Here is a 17998-nt window from a genome sequence, read left to right on the forward strand (position 1 = left end):
GAGACAGACAGACAGAGCAGCTCAAACCATGTGCACATGTAGTACAGGGGTCCGGCTTTGGTCACAAACAAACGTCAAGAAGAGGCTGAATCAAAGTTTATTACAGTAAGGCTGGCGTTGGCAGTCTCAATAAATTTACAGTGTGAAAGTTAAAAAAAGAACAAGGCACAAATATAGCCCAGAGCTACATTAAAAGCCACTTCCCACACTTCCCGCCCACCTTCACCAATTTTGGATTCCAAGTATGAGATTTCTCTTCAGTAACAAATTTATTTATTTATTTTTTAAACGATGTCCATGATAAAGTTTACTCATACCTAAAAAAGAACTCATTCCCTGTTGGAAAATGAGACATTAGACAAACCTCAAACATTATGTTTCTTTTGTAACAGTAGATTGTTACAAGACCAAACCTATTCAGAATGGCACGTTGGGGGGAAAGGCCAGGTGGTCATTTTAGAAAAGGACTTTACACCAGTTACAGTGCAGGCTACAAGTATTTGGACAGAGACACATTTTTTTGTTGTTTTGCCTCTGTACTCCAGCATATTGAATTTGAAATGTAAAAATTGATATCAGGTTAAAGTGCTTCAGCTGACTGTCAGCTTTAATGTGGGTATTTACATCCATATTGGGTGAGAATTGCAATCTTAAAATTGTCATATTCAGCAAACCTTAGACAAAATTAAATTATATTGACCTCAGATTCATTGTTTGTCATCTCCATCCTCATATTCTGGAACATCTCCATCCTCATATATTCTGTTAGTAAGATAGCATTTCCATATTTTGGTTTTTAAAATTGCAATTTTTGGCCTGCCCACTTTGATGATAGTGTTCTGATTTGTATATGGCAACTCTTAAAGATATTTTGTATGAAATGCAAAGATGAAGCACGTCATTTTGTTGCAGAGGTATCTCAATATCCTTCAATATCTTGGACATGTAGCTAAAATGTCAAAACAAGAACCGAAAGGATGTTTAGTCGATTTCTTACTGCCAACAACTAATGAAGAATTCATGATGAAAACGAGACTACATTTTCAAGATATTTTAGTCAATAGACTATCACTAAATCAATCGACTGAAACCAAATATAAGAACATGAGCTTGGAAAGGTGCTCTTATATTCAGTAAAAGCTTTGTAAGCTTTAATATTCTAATTACATACTGTGGGAGCCTGAAAATGTCAGAATGTTTTGGTTAGTACGGGCTGCACGTGGGCAACAAAAACACCGTTCCCCTGAGGCTGGGAAATGCTGCCCTCCAGTAAGACGGGCGGTACAGCAGTGGCAGCCACTTTGGCAGTCACAGGAGTGTACTGCCAGAGAACCGACCTCCTAACACAGGCTGAGAGGACAGGCGCCAATTCCATGCCAATGCAGCTGGCACCACGCACAGGCATAGCGCAATCTAACACTGCCCCGGCATCTGCTGGTACTAAGCTGCAGACAGGTGACACACATTCAATGTGTGACGTCAGTCATCCGCACCGCTGTAATCATACCACTTCTGACAGGGTTGAGAGTGAAGCCCGCAGGAATCATACCTGAAATATCAATTGACCATTTTTATTATATTTGCTCAACCTAACCCAAGTAGGGCAACTAAAAACTCAGGACTGAGGACCTGGGGAATTAATGTAGGTAGGGAATGTGATGGATTGCGCTGTCAGCCAGTAAGACTTAGGGGATAATTAGGTGGCCAGAAGTAGAGAGCTAGTCTTTTTGTGGCAATTTCACTGGGATTGGGCAGCCTATAGCCTAGTGATTAAAGTGCTTGACTGGGACCTGAAACATTCGCGGTTCAAGCCCCAGTGTGGCCACAAAAAGACCAATGGGTCCTTCAGCAAGGCCCTTAACCCCACATTGCCCCAGGAGCGATTGGCTCCTGTCTGGTCTAACCAATTGCAAGTCACTTTGGATAACTGCGGTTTGGATAAGTGGCTGAAAAGTTCACTTCCTTGTGTTGTTGAGAGATGTGGCAGCATGTTTTTCAAGCCCATGGAAAGTCAATGGGTGACATCACAGCCACTTTATCCTTATTTTTTTTCTCCAGTCCAAGGTTAACACCCCCACTGTTTTAAAAATTGTCATAAGACTTTTAATTACCAAAGTGAGTCGGGAGCTTGGCTTACGGTCTCATCTGAAAGACGGCACCATCTACAGCATAGTAGCCCTCACACTGTGCTAGGGCACTGGGTTTCATAAGTAGTCCAGAGGGAGGTCTGCCCCCTACTTGCCCAGCGACACCTCTACCAGAAGAAAATGTGTTTTTCTTGGTCTCCCATCCAGGTACTAACCAAGTCCACACCTGCTGAACTTAAGCGGAGAGAGCAATGAGAAGGGCACAGGGAGCTGAGAAAAGAAGCTGCAACAAGGTATATCATTTACACCTCCGTTCGCCAATGTGAGAAAGGACATTTATTCAATTATCATCGGCATAATTAATGAGGCAGGTGAAAGAAACGATGACCTCCCGCACACTACCGTCGGTCCCAAGTGTAACAGTCTACTACGGAGGAATGCTAAAAAACCCACTTCATCGACACTTAATCGCTCCTCACTTGTCAGCATGGTGAGAAACACGGGTAAGTCTGATCACACGCTTGGGAGACAGCGATGTGGGGGATGCATTTCACCACACTGATTTAATCTCTGCCCTACAGCGGTGTCTGTATGCGGGTGCACCACGCTTCATTCTGCAGGTGCGAGAGAGGCCGCCTAATCTGGCCTCAGGGCACTGCAGTGCAAAATAGCGCAACAACCCGGAGAGCTGCGGAGAGCGGGCCACAGTGTGAACAGAGCACGACAGTGACCCTGCTCCTCGAGATGCTTTATACGCCTGAATGCAAAGTGATCAGCCCCACTCAGCACTCAAATTATGTCCTACGGCATCAACACAATCACCGTTTTTTTTTTTTTTACTGTGGTTGTATAAAATGGCCGTTAATTAGGGTCATGTTTCCTCCCCAGTCCACAGGAAGCTCCTTCTGTTGCTCAAGAGGATGTGGGTAAGGAGTCTGTGATGGGAAAGACGAGTGACGCATCTGTGCTTTCCCAAAGACCCAGAAAATCACATTGATTAAAAAAAACATCCCCTCAACTAAAAGAAAAATATTCAGGCATAAGAGTGCTCCGTGTTATGCGTAACCTTTTCCCAAATGTTGAAATGGAGATACTGGACAGGTCAGTGACTTACCCTGATCTCCACCACTGTCTGCTTCACAATGTTTTCCAGTCTCTGCTGGTGGTTCCTGGCAGCCGGTTTCAGACTTCCACTGTGGGGCACAGGGTTCTTCTCCTTCTCCTCTTCCTTCTTCATTGACAGGGAATAACACATTTTAGCAATAATATGCAAACTCACAATAATAACACAATAAAAGGACAGATGTCATTCATAATTATATTTTAAACATTATTATGAATGTATTAAACAAGCGGGATGAAATAAGCTTTAATATCTCAATTTTGCCACACAGGCTAACAATATTAAAACCCTAGGATCAATTTACTTATCCAAGCAAGCTAGAGTGTGACATCTTCTTTTTGACTTTTCATTCAAATTAAACACTTTCTCTTTTATTCCTGCAATGCTACCAGTGGCTGGGCAACTACTATGATCAATAAACAACACTAATGCCTGACACTAAAGGCTTAAAGAATCAGGCATAATTATTTTGTTGCGGTTCAAGTCTGAGCCATTGCCTGTTCTTAAAAAAAATCTTAAGACTGAATATCTGCGTTATGGTGCATTAACAAGTCAAAGGACAGAAAGCTCTTTTGCACTCAGCAGACATTCCTCCGAGTGCCTTCCCACCCTCAGTTTCACCCCCAAACCCAGTTTCTATGTACGCTCTATGGTTCAGACACCTTTCCACTGAAAATACACCACACATTTCAGATGTGTACATTTTTACTGCTGGCCTGAGGATTGGAGCAGCAGACAGGAGGAGGAGGAGGAGGAGACTCAAGTCTGAGGCTGGTGAGAACGGCTCCTTCCATCAAAGATACAATTATTGATACATATTTTACGGCGTGCCAGAATATAGATTTACATGCTCGTCAGGCCTCGAGGTTCAGGAGCTGCCTCTCCCCGCAGAATGAGTGGCGCCGCTTGCAGCAAACCTGCAGACACTGTTTATCCAAAACACAGCAAATGGGCCAATCTCACAGGAGCAGCCTACTCCCCCCAACTCCCCGCCTTGGTGACACCACCCTTCGTCTCCTCTCTCCATCCTTCCCTCTCTCTCTCCCTCTCTCTCTCTCTGTCCCCCAGGCCTAATTAACCAGCAGAAACTCAGCAAAGCGCAGCCAGGCAATCCGCAAGCATTAACAATTCATGGACAGGCATTACAGAAATAACCAGCCCCTCTTCTCCGCATACTTTGAGGGGAGAGAAGAGAGGGAAGACAGAGTGAGCGATGAGGTAATCTTTCCCACTCACAGGGAAAGCTTTGAGCTGCAGAGAAGTGGCCCAGTCAGGCATGTATATTCAACACTACTGGGGGGGAAACCATGCAGGCAGGGTGATGCATTTTCTTCTGAAATCACTAAGTAGTCATCTCTTTTTTATTGTCAAATAAAGAAACTACAATAATAAAAAATCTTATTTTTGACAAATCTGGATTTCATCGCTACAAATAAATACATCTGGACAAAACAATAAACTGTAAAGCTTGTGGCTTAAATTTAGATATTTACACCAAGTTTGAATATGATAGTTGAACATATAATTAGACTTTTCTCTGTACAGGGTATAACACAGCTGAGATGAACTCTTCGTGTTTTGTCAAGAACTGACCTCTGGGCACTTTCACAGGAGTCCCATCCCCTTCCTCTCCTCCTCTACCAGCCCAGTAAACGCTGCTTAATAAAACATGGCTCTCCTAATCAATCTTTAATGGATGTCTAGGGGAATCAGCTCACATGAACACACAATTCCTCCTTAGAAGAGATGACCGACCATAAAGACCCCCTAACAAACAATGTAACAAATGGGTGTTTAAAAAAACAACAACAAAACATGAACGTGTTTATTGTGGGCTAAGACTGAACCGTATTGGCAAAGAGGCCGCCATTAACTTTGAAACACTGCAAGTGTGAACTGCAGCCTGCTTTGGTGTGGTAAATATCAGAGATGCAAGGGAATGATTCTCCTGATGTCTACATCTGGCTCCCTCTGTGTGTATGTGTGTGTGTGTGTGTGTGTGCACGTGCATATGTGCATGAGTGGTGTGTTTCCGTGTGCACGCATTTGCGTGTGTATGTGTGTGTGTGCGCATGTGCATATGTGCGTGCGTGGTGTGCGTTTCCGTGTGCACGCATGTGCATGTGTGTGTGTGTTTGCGCGCACGTGCGTGTGTGGTGTGTGTACAGAGTCCCTTCCTCTCTAATCAATCCCTACAGCCATGCGTCTCGGTCGTTTCCCATGGTGTGTTGTGTGCGGTGTGCGTGTGGCTGCGTTTGTGTGTGTGTGTGTGTGCGGTGTGTGTGTGTGCGGTGAGCATGTGTACACAGAGTCCCTTCCTCTCTAATCAATCCCTGCGGCCATGCATCTCGGTCGTTTCCCGTGGTGTGTGTATGCTGTATGCGCGCACTGTGTGTGTGTGTGTGTGTGTGTGTGTGTGTGTGTACACGTAAGCGCATAATCGGCGCGCGTCTCACCCTCCGCGGGTTGCGTGCCTGCAGCAGGGCCTCGGCCCGTCTCATCCTCTCCATCTCGATCTCCCGGGCGATCATCTGCTTGGCCTGGTAGGTGAGCTGCCGGCGGGGGGGCAGGCCAGGGAAGCGTGCCGCCTCCTCCACGTTCCTGAGAGAGAGACCGGGGCTCAGACACAGCAGCCAGGCTTCAGCACACACCGCACTCCCCCTGAACATTAACCGGGGACGGTCAGAACCACGATGACACAGACCGTGTGCCTGAAGCACTGATAACATGATCAATTAATTCGCTTTGACTGTACACAATGCCACAACTGCAAAAAACACAGCGTGAATATTGAATTATACTAAAAAAAAACGCAAATCCAAGTGGTGTTTTTTTGCAGTACGCGGATGTTGCGTTGAGTTGCTTTTTTCCGCCTTTTTTTTTTGCACCCTCAGTGAAATATCAGGTGCGCAGATTTCCTCCTTTTATGCTTTGACTGTATACAAAATCTGTGGTTTGGGGTGCTGTGAGTGTGTGCTGAACGCATGTCACTGCGGTGCTCTCTGATCACAGTCAGAGAGCTGGTGAAAGGGGATTACACTCTAAGCTCTTCATGCGCCGGGAATTGAAATAAAACAGAGTCTAATAGGTCACATCTTCTTTCCAAGTAAATTGGTGAAACCAGCTTACTTTGCAGCCAAAAACAACAAGAAGCAACAATCCCAGAAACCCCCAGGAAGTCAGCTGTCTTCAGGGGTTTAGGGTAGGGCCATACATCTTTCCACTGCGAGGGGACGCAATTCACTAAGGAGCTTACATATTCAATTTACATATTCAATTCTGCAAATTGCTGGGAAACCTGTTATTTCAATAATTCAATAGGTCATGTAATCGCTAGCTGAATAAACAGACTGCAACTATCACGACATCGGGAGGGATTTCCCTGCAATTACACAATCCTTATGAGGTTATTGCTCTCGTGTCCCCCGTGCATAATTACGACCCCTATTTCCACGACTTAACAAAGGAGCTTTCGGCTTTTGCAGTATTACAAAATGATCGTTTTGTGAAAATGTAGAATCGTAATATGAGACGTTAGCCTGGGTCTTTGTGTAGCCGCGAATACCCGCGTGGAGCAGGGGGGAAAAGAAACAGTTTTTCAATCAGTGGAATTCTGAGGAAATTTCAGCACAATGGGATATTTTGGATTACAGGAGCACAGCATGTGCAAACAGATCCAATAATGATTCTCTGTAGGCGCAAACAAAGATGCTTAACGCTTGATAGACATTTCCATTTCAATTAAGGGCCAAACTGGGATCAGAATCATCAACATTGTATAAACAATGCAATTCAGCAACGGATACATAATGTATGCACACACACACATACACAGACACACACAGGCACATACACGCATACACACATACACACATACACACACACACGTATACATGTATACACATACAGGCACACACAGGCACATACATCTCCCAGTCGAAGATAGCACATCTACACAACCATTGGCTGTACACCAGTGTGAAACATTATATTTCTGAAAACACAGGTTGCCCATTCCAGTATTTGTTCCAAAGCAGGAAAGGGCATAAACATATTGACATACACATCAACATTAAACCTATCAGCAGCTGCTAGGGGGGGGGACTGTACAAACTGCACTGCACGTCAGGTACTCAATGGATACGACCTGTTTTATGTCACGCTGTATTGTTAGTTTTTCCACTGCAAGACGGAGTATTCCGGAACGACTTCCCCTGCAGATGACGGAAAATGGCAAGAGGATACGGTAAAACGTGTTCTGGGTCATGTTAACAATCTCCAGATTCAGCTCTCAGGAGAGATCGGCGAGCGACAAGAGGCCCCAGCATGACGGCGAATCCCCCTGCCTCCGCCGCTGCTAATTAACACTCATAAGGACTGCAGCGGATACGCTGCACTGGCGAGCAGATGAAACACGCCTTAGAGGGGCTTACAGTTTTAACACTGCGATAAGGAGCAGCTTCTGACCTTTAACAGAGCCTTTGCTGTACAGCCAGGTTTCTCTGTAGTCTGAAAAACAACTGACATGGCATTCATCAGAAGTTAAATAAAATGTTTAATTAATCAATTTTGTATTGATGAAAATAAACTGCGAAGAAACACCAGTATTCAGCTAAAACTAGAGGCATTAAGATAATCTTTAATCCAAAGTGTTCAAATACAAAACGGCAGGATTAAATCAAATGTTGCCTGTGAGGCTGAAAATGTACTGCAAAATAAGAGCTTATGAAGGAGTCTGGATGTGTTCATTTCAAGATTTATACTCAGAAAATGGCTTCAGTCATTTTGACAAGCTAGCTGAATATGCTGCTAATTTCTTTTGAGGGAAAATAGCAGCACAGCAGAAAATAGGAAATCTTAAGAGATTACTCATAGCCCATAGCTCCCTTCCCCTTCCGCATCACCCAGTCACAAAAGTGCACACTGTATAGAATCCTGGATAGAGGTAATTTTTATTTTTTTAATCAGATACTGATTAGGTCAAAAACTGAATTGTGTTTTAAAAGTTTACATTTAGTTTCCTAAAACGGTAATCACGCATACATATTCAATACATTTCAATGACTTCATCCACTGGCAGTAAAAGAAAAGAAAAACCCTTCTTAATATAGAGGTTTCTGTAGCAGAGGTATAGATCTGTAAATAATGACACTCGAAATGAGCAGAAGCAAGGATACACACGTAACGCCAGCACAGGGAACAGACGAGCAACAGTCATTGGGACTGAACAGCACACTCCTTTTTCCTGGCAGTTCAGTGGTGTTGGACACACGCCTTGAAGGCATGTCTCTCCTGCATAGGAGGGCCTCGTGACAGCAATGTGTTCATCGCAGTGGTCAGACTGAGGGGGTGGTATGGCAGAGATAAGTCCTCCGTAGCAGCCCCCCCCAATCTGCAGTGGCAAGGTGGAATTCCTCCATTTAACACAGAAAAACCCGTCTTCATGTACGGCAACAGCTGAGGGGGTGCTTAGCAACCGTTGCGGCATCAGCGAGAGAGATGATCTTCAAAGTGTAAAAATAGGCAGGCGCTGAGCAGGCTTCTGCTGCACCACCACTCTCCCGTCCTCCAGTATCCAGGCTCCAACGTGCCGCTGGTCAGGCACAGGGCAGGGAAAGGGAGCGGGGAGGGACTCGGACAAACCGGTGTGAACCACAACAGCCACGCCAGGCAAAACCGTAGCCGTAACAACGTCGGAAAGGGAACAAAACAAAATGTGTCCAGGGCCTGTGTACACATGCTGGCCGTGTTGGTGCGGTTCGCAGGGGAGGCGTAGCAGTGGAGCCATGTCTAGTGACCAGTCAGGTCTCCTTGTACACAATGGCGACGCCCTCTGTGTGGCTGGCCATGGCTGGCTCCAGCAGGGTGAGGTGCATGGTGGCCAGCAGGCTGAGGGAGGCGGAAACGAGCCGCAGCAAGAGCCGGGCGATGGACAGGGGTATCACCCAATCAGACTGCTGCACGGTGGCCAATGGCGGAGGAGCAAAGGGGAGGGACGGGGAAGACTTCAGCATGCCCTCCAAACCCGATCTTCTGACTGGCACGCTATGACAAGCAGCTGTGTCTGCCTCAGGCTAGCTCACCTGTAGCTGGGTAGTGATTACAGAAAGCACTCCTCCATCCCTTCAGCGAGCCCACACTTAAAAACCAGCAGTACCGCCGCAGGGTGGTACCGCACTCCACGCCCAAAGCGCTTTCAAAACGAGAGTATGCAAGGACAATGCGGTAAACTGACGTAGCACAGGCAGGGGAAAGAGTGATTGAATCAATGACAGAAGCTTCGGAAACAAACAAATAAACATGAGAGGCGAAAGCCTCCCCCAGAACATGTTGCGAAGGGGGAATCTGGTGGACGAGCGCACTCACGTGTAACTGGTGGAAAACAAACGCAGCGCAGTGTCTGTTACGCAACAGTGTCCAATGAACAGCACACTGGGCAAATATAAATATCCCTTACCACACTCCCCAGTACTAAACCCCACACCCCCACAGACTGTGGATAACAAGATGGTGTTCATTCCTGGCAATTACGTAACCTGACTTATTGAATTCTCAATAATATTACTATCATATAGCCATTCAGAAAGGTTCTTCATCCTGTTAAAACAATATCAAATATTACTAAAGAGTAAGGTTACCCAAAAATCAAATTTTTCTGTTTCCAAATGAACTCGAAATATGAAGAGGCTATAAAAAATAATTAAAAACGCCGTAACACTTCCCTAAATATCTTATCAGCAAGTGCCAAAATTAAAAAAACACCTCCTCACCACCCTTCACTACAGCAGACAGACGGTTATGAAGAGAGTTTTAAAAGTTCAGAGCCAGTACATACAGTATCCGGTACACATGAAGCTATTGAAATTCAATGACAACATATATATTTTGCTACATTTCATATTAAAAAAATGGATAGTGCGAATTATTTTCCCCCTGCCCCACCTTCTCAGACTACAATGCTTGGTTTTAGCATTGCTGGGGGCAGGAGAGAAAACAAGGCAAACGTAGTTTCAGCAAGCTGAACTGGAAGTTGCTGAGGAAGACTGCATGTCTTTTTTCATTATTTTTAGTTTTAGTAGCGTTACATCTGCAAAACAGAAACATACCCCAAATCTGATGGGGTAAATGTATAATTTCATTCTAAAAATGGTTGTTTATCTCCAGAAAAGGCAGTGATTCTATTCTTATTTACAAGGAAGGAGTTTTATTCAAACATCTGGAAAGAGCTAAAGAATCATAAAATCTAAAGAAAATGCCAGGGATCCTTCAGTGTTCCTTTCATTTTCCTCCCCAAAATGGAGAGTTCTGGGTCAAGTCTGTGGCACCCACACCCAGGTGAGAAGCACTACAGGTGAACTCCATGTCCTGCCATGATGCACTAAGCCAAGAGGCCAAATGGTACCAAAGGAAGCTAGCGCCTATCAAAGAAGCGTCTGTCACTGAAGACAACTGGGTTCAACCTGCAATGTCTAAGCTAAGGGACCTAGCCATAACTGTACTCCTGGAAAGCACATACACACACTATCCTAATATTAAAATTAATAAAGGCAACAGCTGCAAGCACGACCCACCCAGCACTTCGCAGTTAAGGTTCGGTGTTCATTAAACTGATGAACGTCTCCTGCAAGCCGTCTGTAAGATATAACACCCTCACATACTGTGGTGGGACCACATAATATTATCATCAAGGAGCATATGCGCCTAACATAACCAAGATGTCAGTAGTCATACTGCAGTGTTGCCTTTTTTACTGATGTGTAGTCTTCACCATCAGTCACAGACTGGCAGCATAAGGTTAAACAGGGTAGACCACTGCCACTTGCACATCCATCCACTCTTTGATCATGTTTAGATTGCCACTTTGAGCGCCTGGCACTGTTCCTCTGAACATAAATAGGAGCTTCTGGAAAGCTTTGCCAGCAAACAGAAGTGAATTTTGTTGTTGGCACAATTTCAATATAAAATCTAACAGAAAACCACTCATGTCAAATAATAGCCTACTGCCTTTTGCTCCTGTCACAGACAGTACCCTCGCAGTTCCATGTTTATTAGGACTGGGACTTTGGTAAATTGCGAGCGCACTGTGTTCTATAAAAAGTGCATTTTCTTTCGAATGAAAAATAGGCCAGCCATGCAGTGTGTGCATATTTCATTCAGCTTATATTGTTACAGAATTTAGTGCTTCGCTTGGCCTGAACCATGTTGGATGGGAATGGATTTAAAACAGCCAGTTAGTTCTTTCCGTATTCTGACCACCTGGAAAACCACATTACAATTTCCAAAAGCAATACTTCAGCTTCAATAATTATTTTTCACAAAAACAGAAATAATGCATCTTTTTGCTAATTTCTGCACTTCATTTAAGTTCTGTGGAATTATATAATGGCTTTGGCCATGTCCAGAACCATATTAGGCCATGAGCCAGCACAGACTATGAGTCAATGGCTTTCTTTTTCGTGTTCTTTTCTATAAATTTGGCACCCAATGTAGGGCTGAGCATGTCCAATTCCCATCCTAATTTGGAATGACCAACTGTCTGTAGCCACAGCGTTCATGTGCACACCCCACTGCTGATTTAGTGTAGATATCCGCGATTCTCCTCCGAAGCATGTGGCGTCACCAGCTGCTTCTGTTCACCTGGCAGGCCACAGCTAAGCTCACACAGAGTGGAGTCGGAGAAAGACCTCTCGTATGCGTCTTAAACATGCAGTCCAAGGGAGCCCGATCCACCACCGGGGGCCGTCCGATAGACATGAAATGCAGACTGAAGAGCCGACCAAACCAGCCCATTCCCTGGGTGACATAATCGCTGACGGCACCTGACCCCATGGAGCTGCCAGCCACAGATGGTACGGCCTGGATTCAACCGGAGACCAGGGGGACTGATCCATGCACCACAGCATGGTGCCTCGCGCAAATGAGCCACCCAGCCGTCATTTACAATTCAATGGGCTGATGTAATAGCCATAACTACCAAATACGTTATGATATGATAACACTATTTTTAAACACTGAGATTTCAAGTGTTCCAACAAACTGTCTATGAAGTCAGGCTCTGAACAGGCTTTGCCTCTAAATAATAACCCTTTTACTGAGCAGCTAGAGATAATCGCATAAGAAATTCCCATTCAGCAAACTCAAGAACTCCTGGTACCGAAATAAAGCAAGGCCTTAAAAAAACCCAGGTCCCAACCTCTGTACAAACTTCTACCCAATCCCACATATATTCTCTTCAAACAGACTCTGTATGCTCCTCTATGAAAGGCCGTTTGCAGCAAGTTGTCTTTCACCGTTTCCCAACTCCCAACAAGCCCAGCGCTTTAGCAGTAGGAGGCGGCTAAGTACATGAAACTGCACTGCCGAGCTAAGAGCCACGTGCAGAGAACAGGGCTGCTCTGAATTATTCAGCAGTTCAGCTTTACCTCAGTTTAGAAACCTGTCCACCCATAGTGGGAGGAAAAGCAGGTCAAATCACTGTAATGTGCTGACTTTGAATAGGTAGCAAGATTTGCTGCTGACTTAAAATAGAGCTTTCAAAATGATTAAGAGGGATTTTTTGCTTGGGAGGAAAATAAGTGACAACATGTAACATCCAATGTATGAAGACCAAAATAATGTTCATTCTGTGGGCTGCGAAAAGTAAAAAATCTTGGGGATGTTCCTGGCATTAATATGTGTAGAGTGCACCATAAATCCACATTTCCCATGATTGGAGCAATGTGAGAAAGAGGTTTCACCACACTGCGCAGATCACGGGACACGTGGATTTACAAAGCACTCCGCACATATTAAACCCAGGAAGATCCCCAATGTAAATGTGAGGATGGCCTTGTCAACCTACTCCATTCCCGGGTTGGACCACAGGAAGTGGTGGTGGTGTAGTGCTGACCGCGACTGGGGCAGGGGCAGGGTCACTGGGGTACTCACGGCTCCAGCAGATACATGTACTGGCCCTCCGGAGAGCGGTCCTGCCGGTAGGTGAGGTTGTAGGACAGCATGGTGTCCACCAGCTCAACCAACTGCTGCTTCTCCCGCGTGCTGTAGAGCTGAGGGTTCACCTGGGAGGAGAGAGAGTTCATTAGCCAGCGTCGGGCGCACACAAACACCCAGGAACGAGCCCTCCTGGGATCCGTGCTCTACAGCAGGCTTAATCCACTAATCGTATTCAGCCAACCCAGGCCCGGCTTCCATGGAGCGCCTTCAAAAGCTGGTCTGATTAGAGTGGGGGATGCAGGAGGGCCCTTCAGCCAGCTCATGCCCATACTGGGCCTGAAGAGGGCGAGACTCAGGCCGTCGCACAGACTGGAGCGAGGGACGGTGAGGTCAAACAGCAGAACATGTACGGCGGAGAGACTCAGGGATGGGATCTCCCTCGATCTCTGAAGAGGGCTGGAACTAATGGTCCTGACGCACCAGCGCCTAACCAGGCGGTGACTCGCTCCCCGCTTACCGGAACGATGCGCAGGCACTCACCCACGGGCACGGGGGCTGGCTGCATTATCCTGCTTCCTCCGAAGGAAGGCCGTTTGGGCCATGGGTGCAGGCCACCGGGCGGCAAAGGGAGCCCACGAGCGCCACCCTAAACGAATCCCCTGGGCACACACCATCTCAAAAGAGGCTCCTCTGCCTTTTGTTTCAATTGTTAAGGACTGGGAGTGAATGTTAGGGTTGGAGCAGCTCACTGAAATGCCCACATAGAGAAGCGGTGACAGGACTCAAGTTATGTAAGATGCAAACCTGTGGGAGAGGAGTCAGGGAAATATCACGAGCGCAGCGCAGGAGTCGGCGAGATTGACGCCAAAGGCTTTAAAAAAACGGCTAATCACACAAACTCCTTGGATGAGTGCTCAGAGAGGGCGCGACTTAACGCCAACTTCACTCCGCTCTCGTCCTTCCAGAAGAGTGGGCCCGAAACATTGGCGATTTGAAGGAACTGCCTCTTTTTAGTAGCACGAAAAGTAATTAAAACGACAAGCGCTCTGCAATTACGGCGTGAGGAGAAGTGATTAAAAAATAAAAATTTTCTATGTAGGTTAGCCTGCAGTCGCTGCGCAGCTCTGCTCCTGCTCATGCTGATGGGAAAACGGATTATCTTGGGTGTGCAGGACTGAGTGTCGGGGTACTGCTGTCTCTTATTACTCACAAATATGTTCCGATTATAAGATATTATTAGATTTCCTCCACCTGTGTTCTGGTATCTGCTAATACAAGCAGCCCTAGTTTTTGTGAGGAATGGCCTGCGAGTGCCCTCAATAGATTTTCATATCTGAGAATATGGAAATCTATATCGCCACGAGTGTGCATTTGGGTCTCAACAGGCCTACCATAAATGTGTGCTATCGCCTAAATAAAATTCTACAGGGAGGACACATCTCTATGATTAATTTCTGTAAGGGACTCAGAGCCTGCACATGTATAAGACACGTTTCCATGACTCTTTAATGCAATTTATACAAGTGTTCAACTAAAATATTTTTAATATTTATATATATATTTAATATTTAATATTCTTATTAAGAAAGTAGTGCCGGCCTGACACTTATTTGAAATACTTATTTTCTATTTGGAGTGCTTTTTATAAGGATCTTTTCATGCTTTTCATAAGGATATTATATTTAGTACGAGAATAACTCTATACTAGAGTACCATATCTTCGTCATTTAACTCGTTGTAAGCCATTCAAATTTTTATTAGCAACCAAAATCATAGAATGGGCCAGAAGAACATCTGACCACTTTTTTCTTCACAAAAACAATACCAAAGATTTGAAAGTTTGGCCATGGGAAAAGCAGACATCACATCCAGACAGACAGACAGACAGACAGACAGACAGACAGACAGACAGACAGATGGCCGGAAGAACAATGGGGCGAGGGCCTGGGCGGGGCATACCGGCCGTAGTTTGGGGCAGATGACCTCCAGCAGCAGGCCTAGGATGTCCAGGGAGAGGCAGAGCACGCCCACTCGACTCCGGATGGAGGGATGGATCTCCGCCAACATGGCCACCAGCACGTTCTTGGTGTGCTGCGTCCGAGTCAGGGCCTGCACAGGGGGAGCAAAGGGGAGAACAGCTGTGAGCTCTGAGTCGGGCGAGACTCCAAAATGCCGTACATACTCCGACTGTCCCGCGTTTACCATGCCGGCGCCCAGGTGGCTCGGCAGCTGCACCCAGCCCGAGGAGGACTTTCAAACACAAAAAGGTCTCGGCTCACATGGCTTTGATGTGCTTTTGTGTTTCTCTTAATCTTCAACTCTTTTGAACTGCCTGTTCTATGTACACAGGCACTGCACTGACCATACAAAGACATCACTGATCTCTCCGCTCCAAGGGACGAAGAAGAAACCCCATACTTGGTCAAACCACTACATCAAGACCCAAGGCATAAACATGCCAATTCAATCCAATTAAGGAAACTATGCTGGCAACATGTCACAGTTCAGTGAAGCTTTTGCAGATGCGCTAGACCAGGGCAGAGCAGTGCCAGGGATCGCTGGCCAGTAACAATAATGGGGAAGGTGACGGACCACTTCTATAAAGCAAGCAATTAGCACATTTGACTGACCTTAGGCTCAGGTCTAAGGACTTGTCTAAGGTTATTTCACATTATACCATAGTCTTGGTGAATTCTGATTGGATGCTAGGTGGTGATTAAATTCATAGAATTGTTCAACGTTTGTCAGGTAGTCCAGGTCAAGCCTAATCACCAGTCTAAATGAATATGCTCCCTGTGGTATGCTGCAAGGAGAGACCCAAAGACATCAGTGTGAAACGAGTTAAAACCTTTTTTTTTTTGTATTGACCATAACTGTCATGACAATAAAGCTATTTGGATTTTAAAAATGTGAAATGGCATTTGATATAGTCGAACTGTGAATGACTTACACAGGAGTACAGTAGCGTTACATCGAGACACTAATAACCGTAAGCTCCCTATGTTATTTGTATGTTGTTTGTAAATGGACAACTCTTAATAAGCTATAATCTTTTTCTTTAGTGGCTAGCCATCACCAGCACAAAATACAGGCTAAATTGTGTGACATAGTTGTCTAAGGCGTTGCCCGAGACGATTTCGGCATTTAAAAACTTCTGTGAAATTGTGAATATGCTGTTGCAACACAAATAAGAAGTGCGAATAAGAAACCAATTTTAGCTTTGTTTATAAAACCTTGAATTTAACCAAGATAAAAAAGAATCAAAACCGGACTTAGCCATCTGCCTAGCTTCTCTATTTTGAGCAGAACTTAACCAACATATGTAACCATAGCAACATGCTAAAACAGCAGCCACCCCAACGGCTTGAAGTAGTTAGTGCCAGCCTAAAGTTTTATTTTGAATTGCCCAAAAATAATAATAACATGCCTTAAAACCATTTAATGACCACCTCGTTGTGGATTATTCCTTATGTAGAGTTCAGATGGAGGCCGGCTAGTGGCACAATCAGATATTCCACTAGTGGTATCTCATAATTTAGAGCTATTTGCCATGTATGCTCTGATCATCAGACTGCTCTGAAACAGCTCTTACTCACCATTGTGAATGAGATTAACATAATAGTCAAAGTAAACTGACACTTGACTAAGTTATCAATTTTAATATGTAGCACAGGGTCACTATTGCAAAACCGAACTCATACTGTAATACACAGGTCCCGGTCATACATGGGCTCTATAAAACTCTGACCCCTTGCACATTTGTATATTTCTAAAAATATAAGATAAACAGGCAACATGTGTGACTAGCCAACTACCTACCTAAATGTATAGCACCTCCTTTTGAACTTTGCCCTGTTATTCATTGAGCAAATATTATCACACACCGAGATATTAACCGTCAACAACAAGGTCACAAGTCTTACAACAAACAAGTTTCTCAGACTCTGTCAAAATAAATCCTGAAATACTTTTTGTTTTAAAGTTTATTCTTCAAAGTCTAAAGTTCCACAAGCACTGCAAAGTGAAGCACGTCTAATCTACCCTTTAATCAAAAGAGGAGGGACAGAGAATGCATATTAATTAGCTGGCCAGCCTCTGGGAATTTCTAGCTCAAGGACAAAGGACAACAAACAAAGTCACATTAACGGCAACATGTTAACATCAGGCTGGTGCATGTAGCTGGAAGTGAGACTGACAGGAACCATACGAATGAGGTTCTTAACACAAGTTGATGATTCTTAACACTGACTCACTCAAATGCACCCTAGCCAGGTGTACACAGGGGAAGCTTATTCATTTTCATGACATTTAGCTACGCAACAAAATGGATGACGCTGGCCATTATAGCATTAATCATTATTTTTACATATTTGCAAACTGCTTTTGAGGATATACTGGTAAAAATCTTCCCTCAAAGTCAGAAAGTGCTACTAGATGAATAAAAAATGAAACTCTTTCGATGATTATAAGCAGTTGCTGCTCTACCAGATGGGGGAACATTATTCTCTTATCAACAGACATGCAGAGTCTGATGTGTACGACAGTACGCAGCATGTTGTGCTGAGGTTAGACAAAGGGAGCAGAGGGCAGGGGTACCATTTCCTTTTAAGCACACAGCTCCAAGAACCTTTCAACCACCAAAGGTCACTCGGAATTTACACCGAGCCTCCAAGAAAATGAGCTTCGGTCATCCGTCCTGGCTCTGATGAAAGAGCCTATTCTGGCACCGTCGCTGGTGTGGTGAGCTACTGAAGAACAGATGGAAAAGAAATCTTCTGATGATGTAACCATGGCAATGGAGCAGAAGAGTGTGGGTGAGTCAGAGTAGCAGGAGGGAGATCAGAGACAGACATGG

General features: G+C 44.9%; 1 protein-coding gene across 1 annotated transcript in view; it reads right to left on the reverse strand.

Annotated features, from left to right (window-relative positions):
• chtf18 (CTF18, chromosome transmission fidelity factor 18 homolog (S. cerevisiae)) overlaps positions 1 to 17998 on the reverse strand; it is a 31078-nt gene that overhangs the window by 4257 nt on the left and 8823 nt on the right. Inside the window, exons 17-20 of the mRNA XM_061232757.1 lie at positions 15103 to 15252; positions 13138 to 13268; positions 5667 to 5811; positions 3202 to 3318 (exon numbers count right to left, since the gene is read on the reverse strand). Of these exons, the coding sequence (XP_061088741.1) occupies positions 3202 to 3318; positions 5667 to 5811; positions 13138 to 13268; positions 15103 to 15252 (543 nt within the window). The remainder of the gene's footprint in view (positions 1 to 3201; positions 3319 to 5666; positions 5812 to 13137; positions 13269 to 15102; positions 15253 to 17998) is intronic.

This window comes from Conger conger, chromosome 2 (genome assembly GCF_963514075.1).
Source record: "Conger conger chromosome 2, fConCon1.1, whole genome shotgun sequence".
NCBI classification, from domain to species: domain Eukaryota; kingdom Metazoa; phylum Chordata; class Actinopteri; order Anguilliformes; family Congridae; genus Conger; species Conger conger.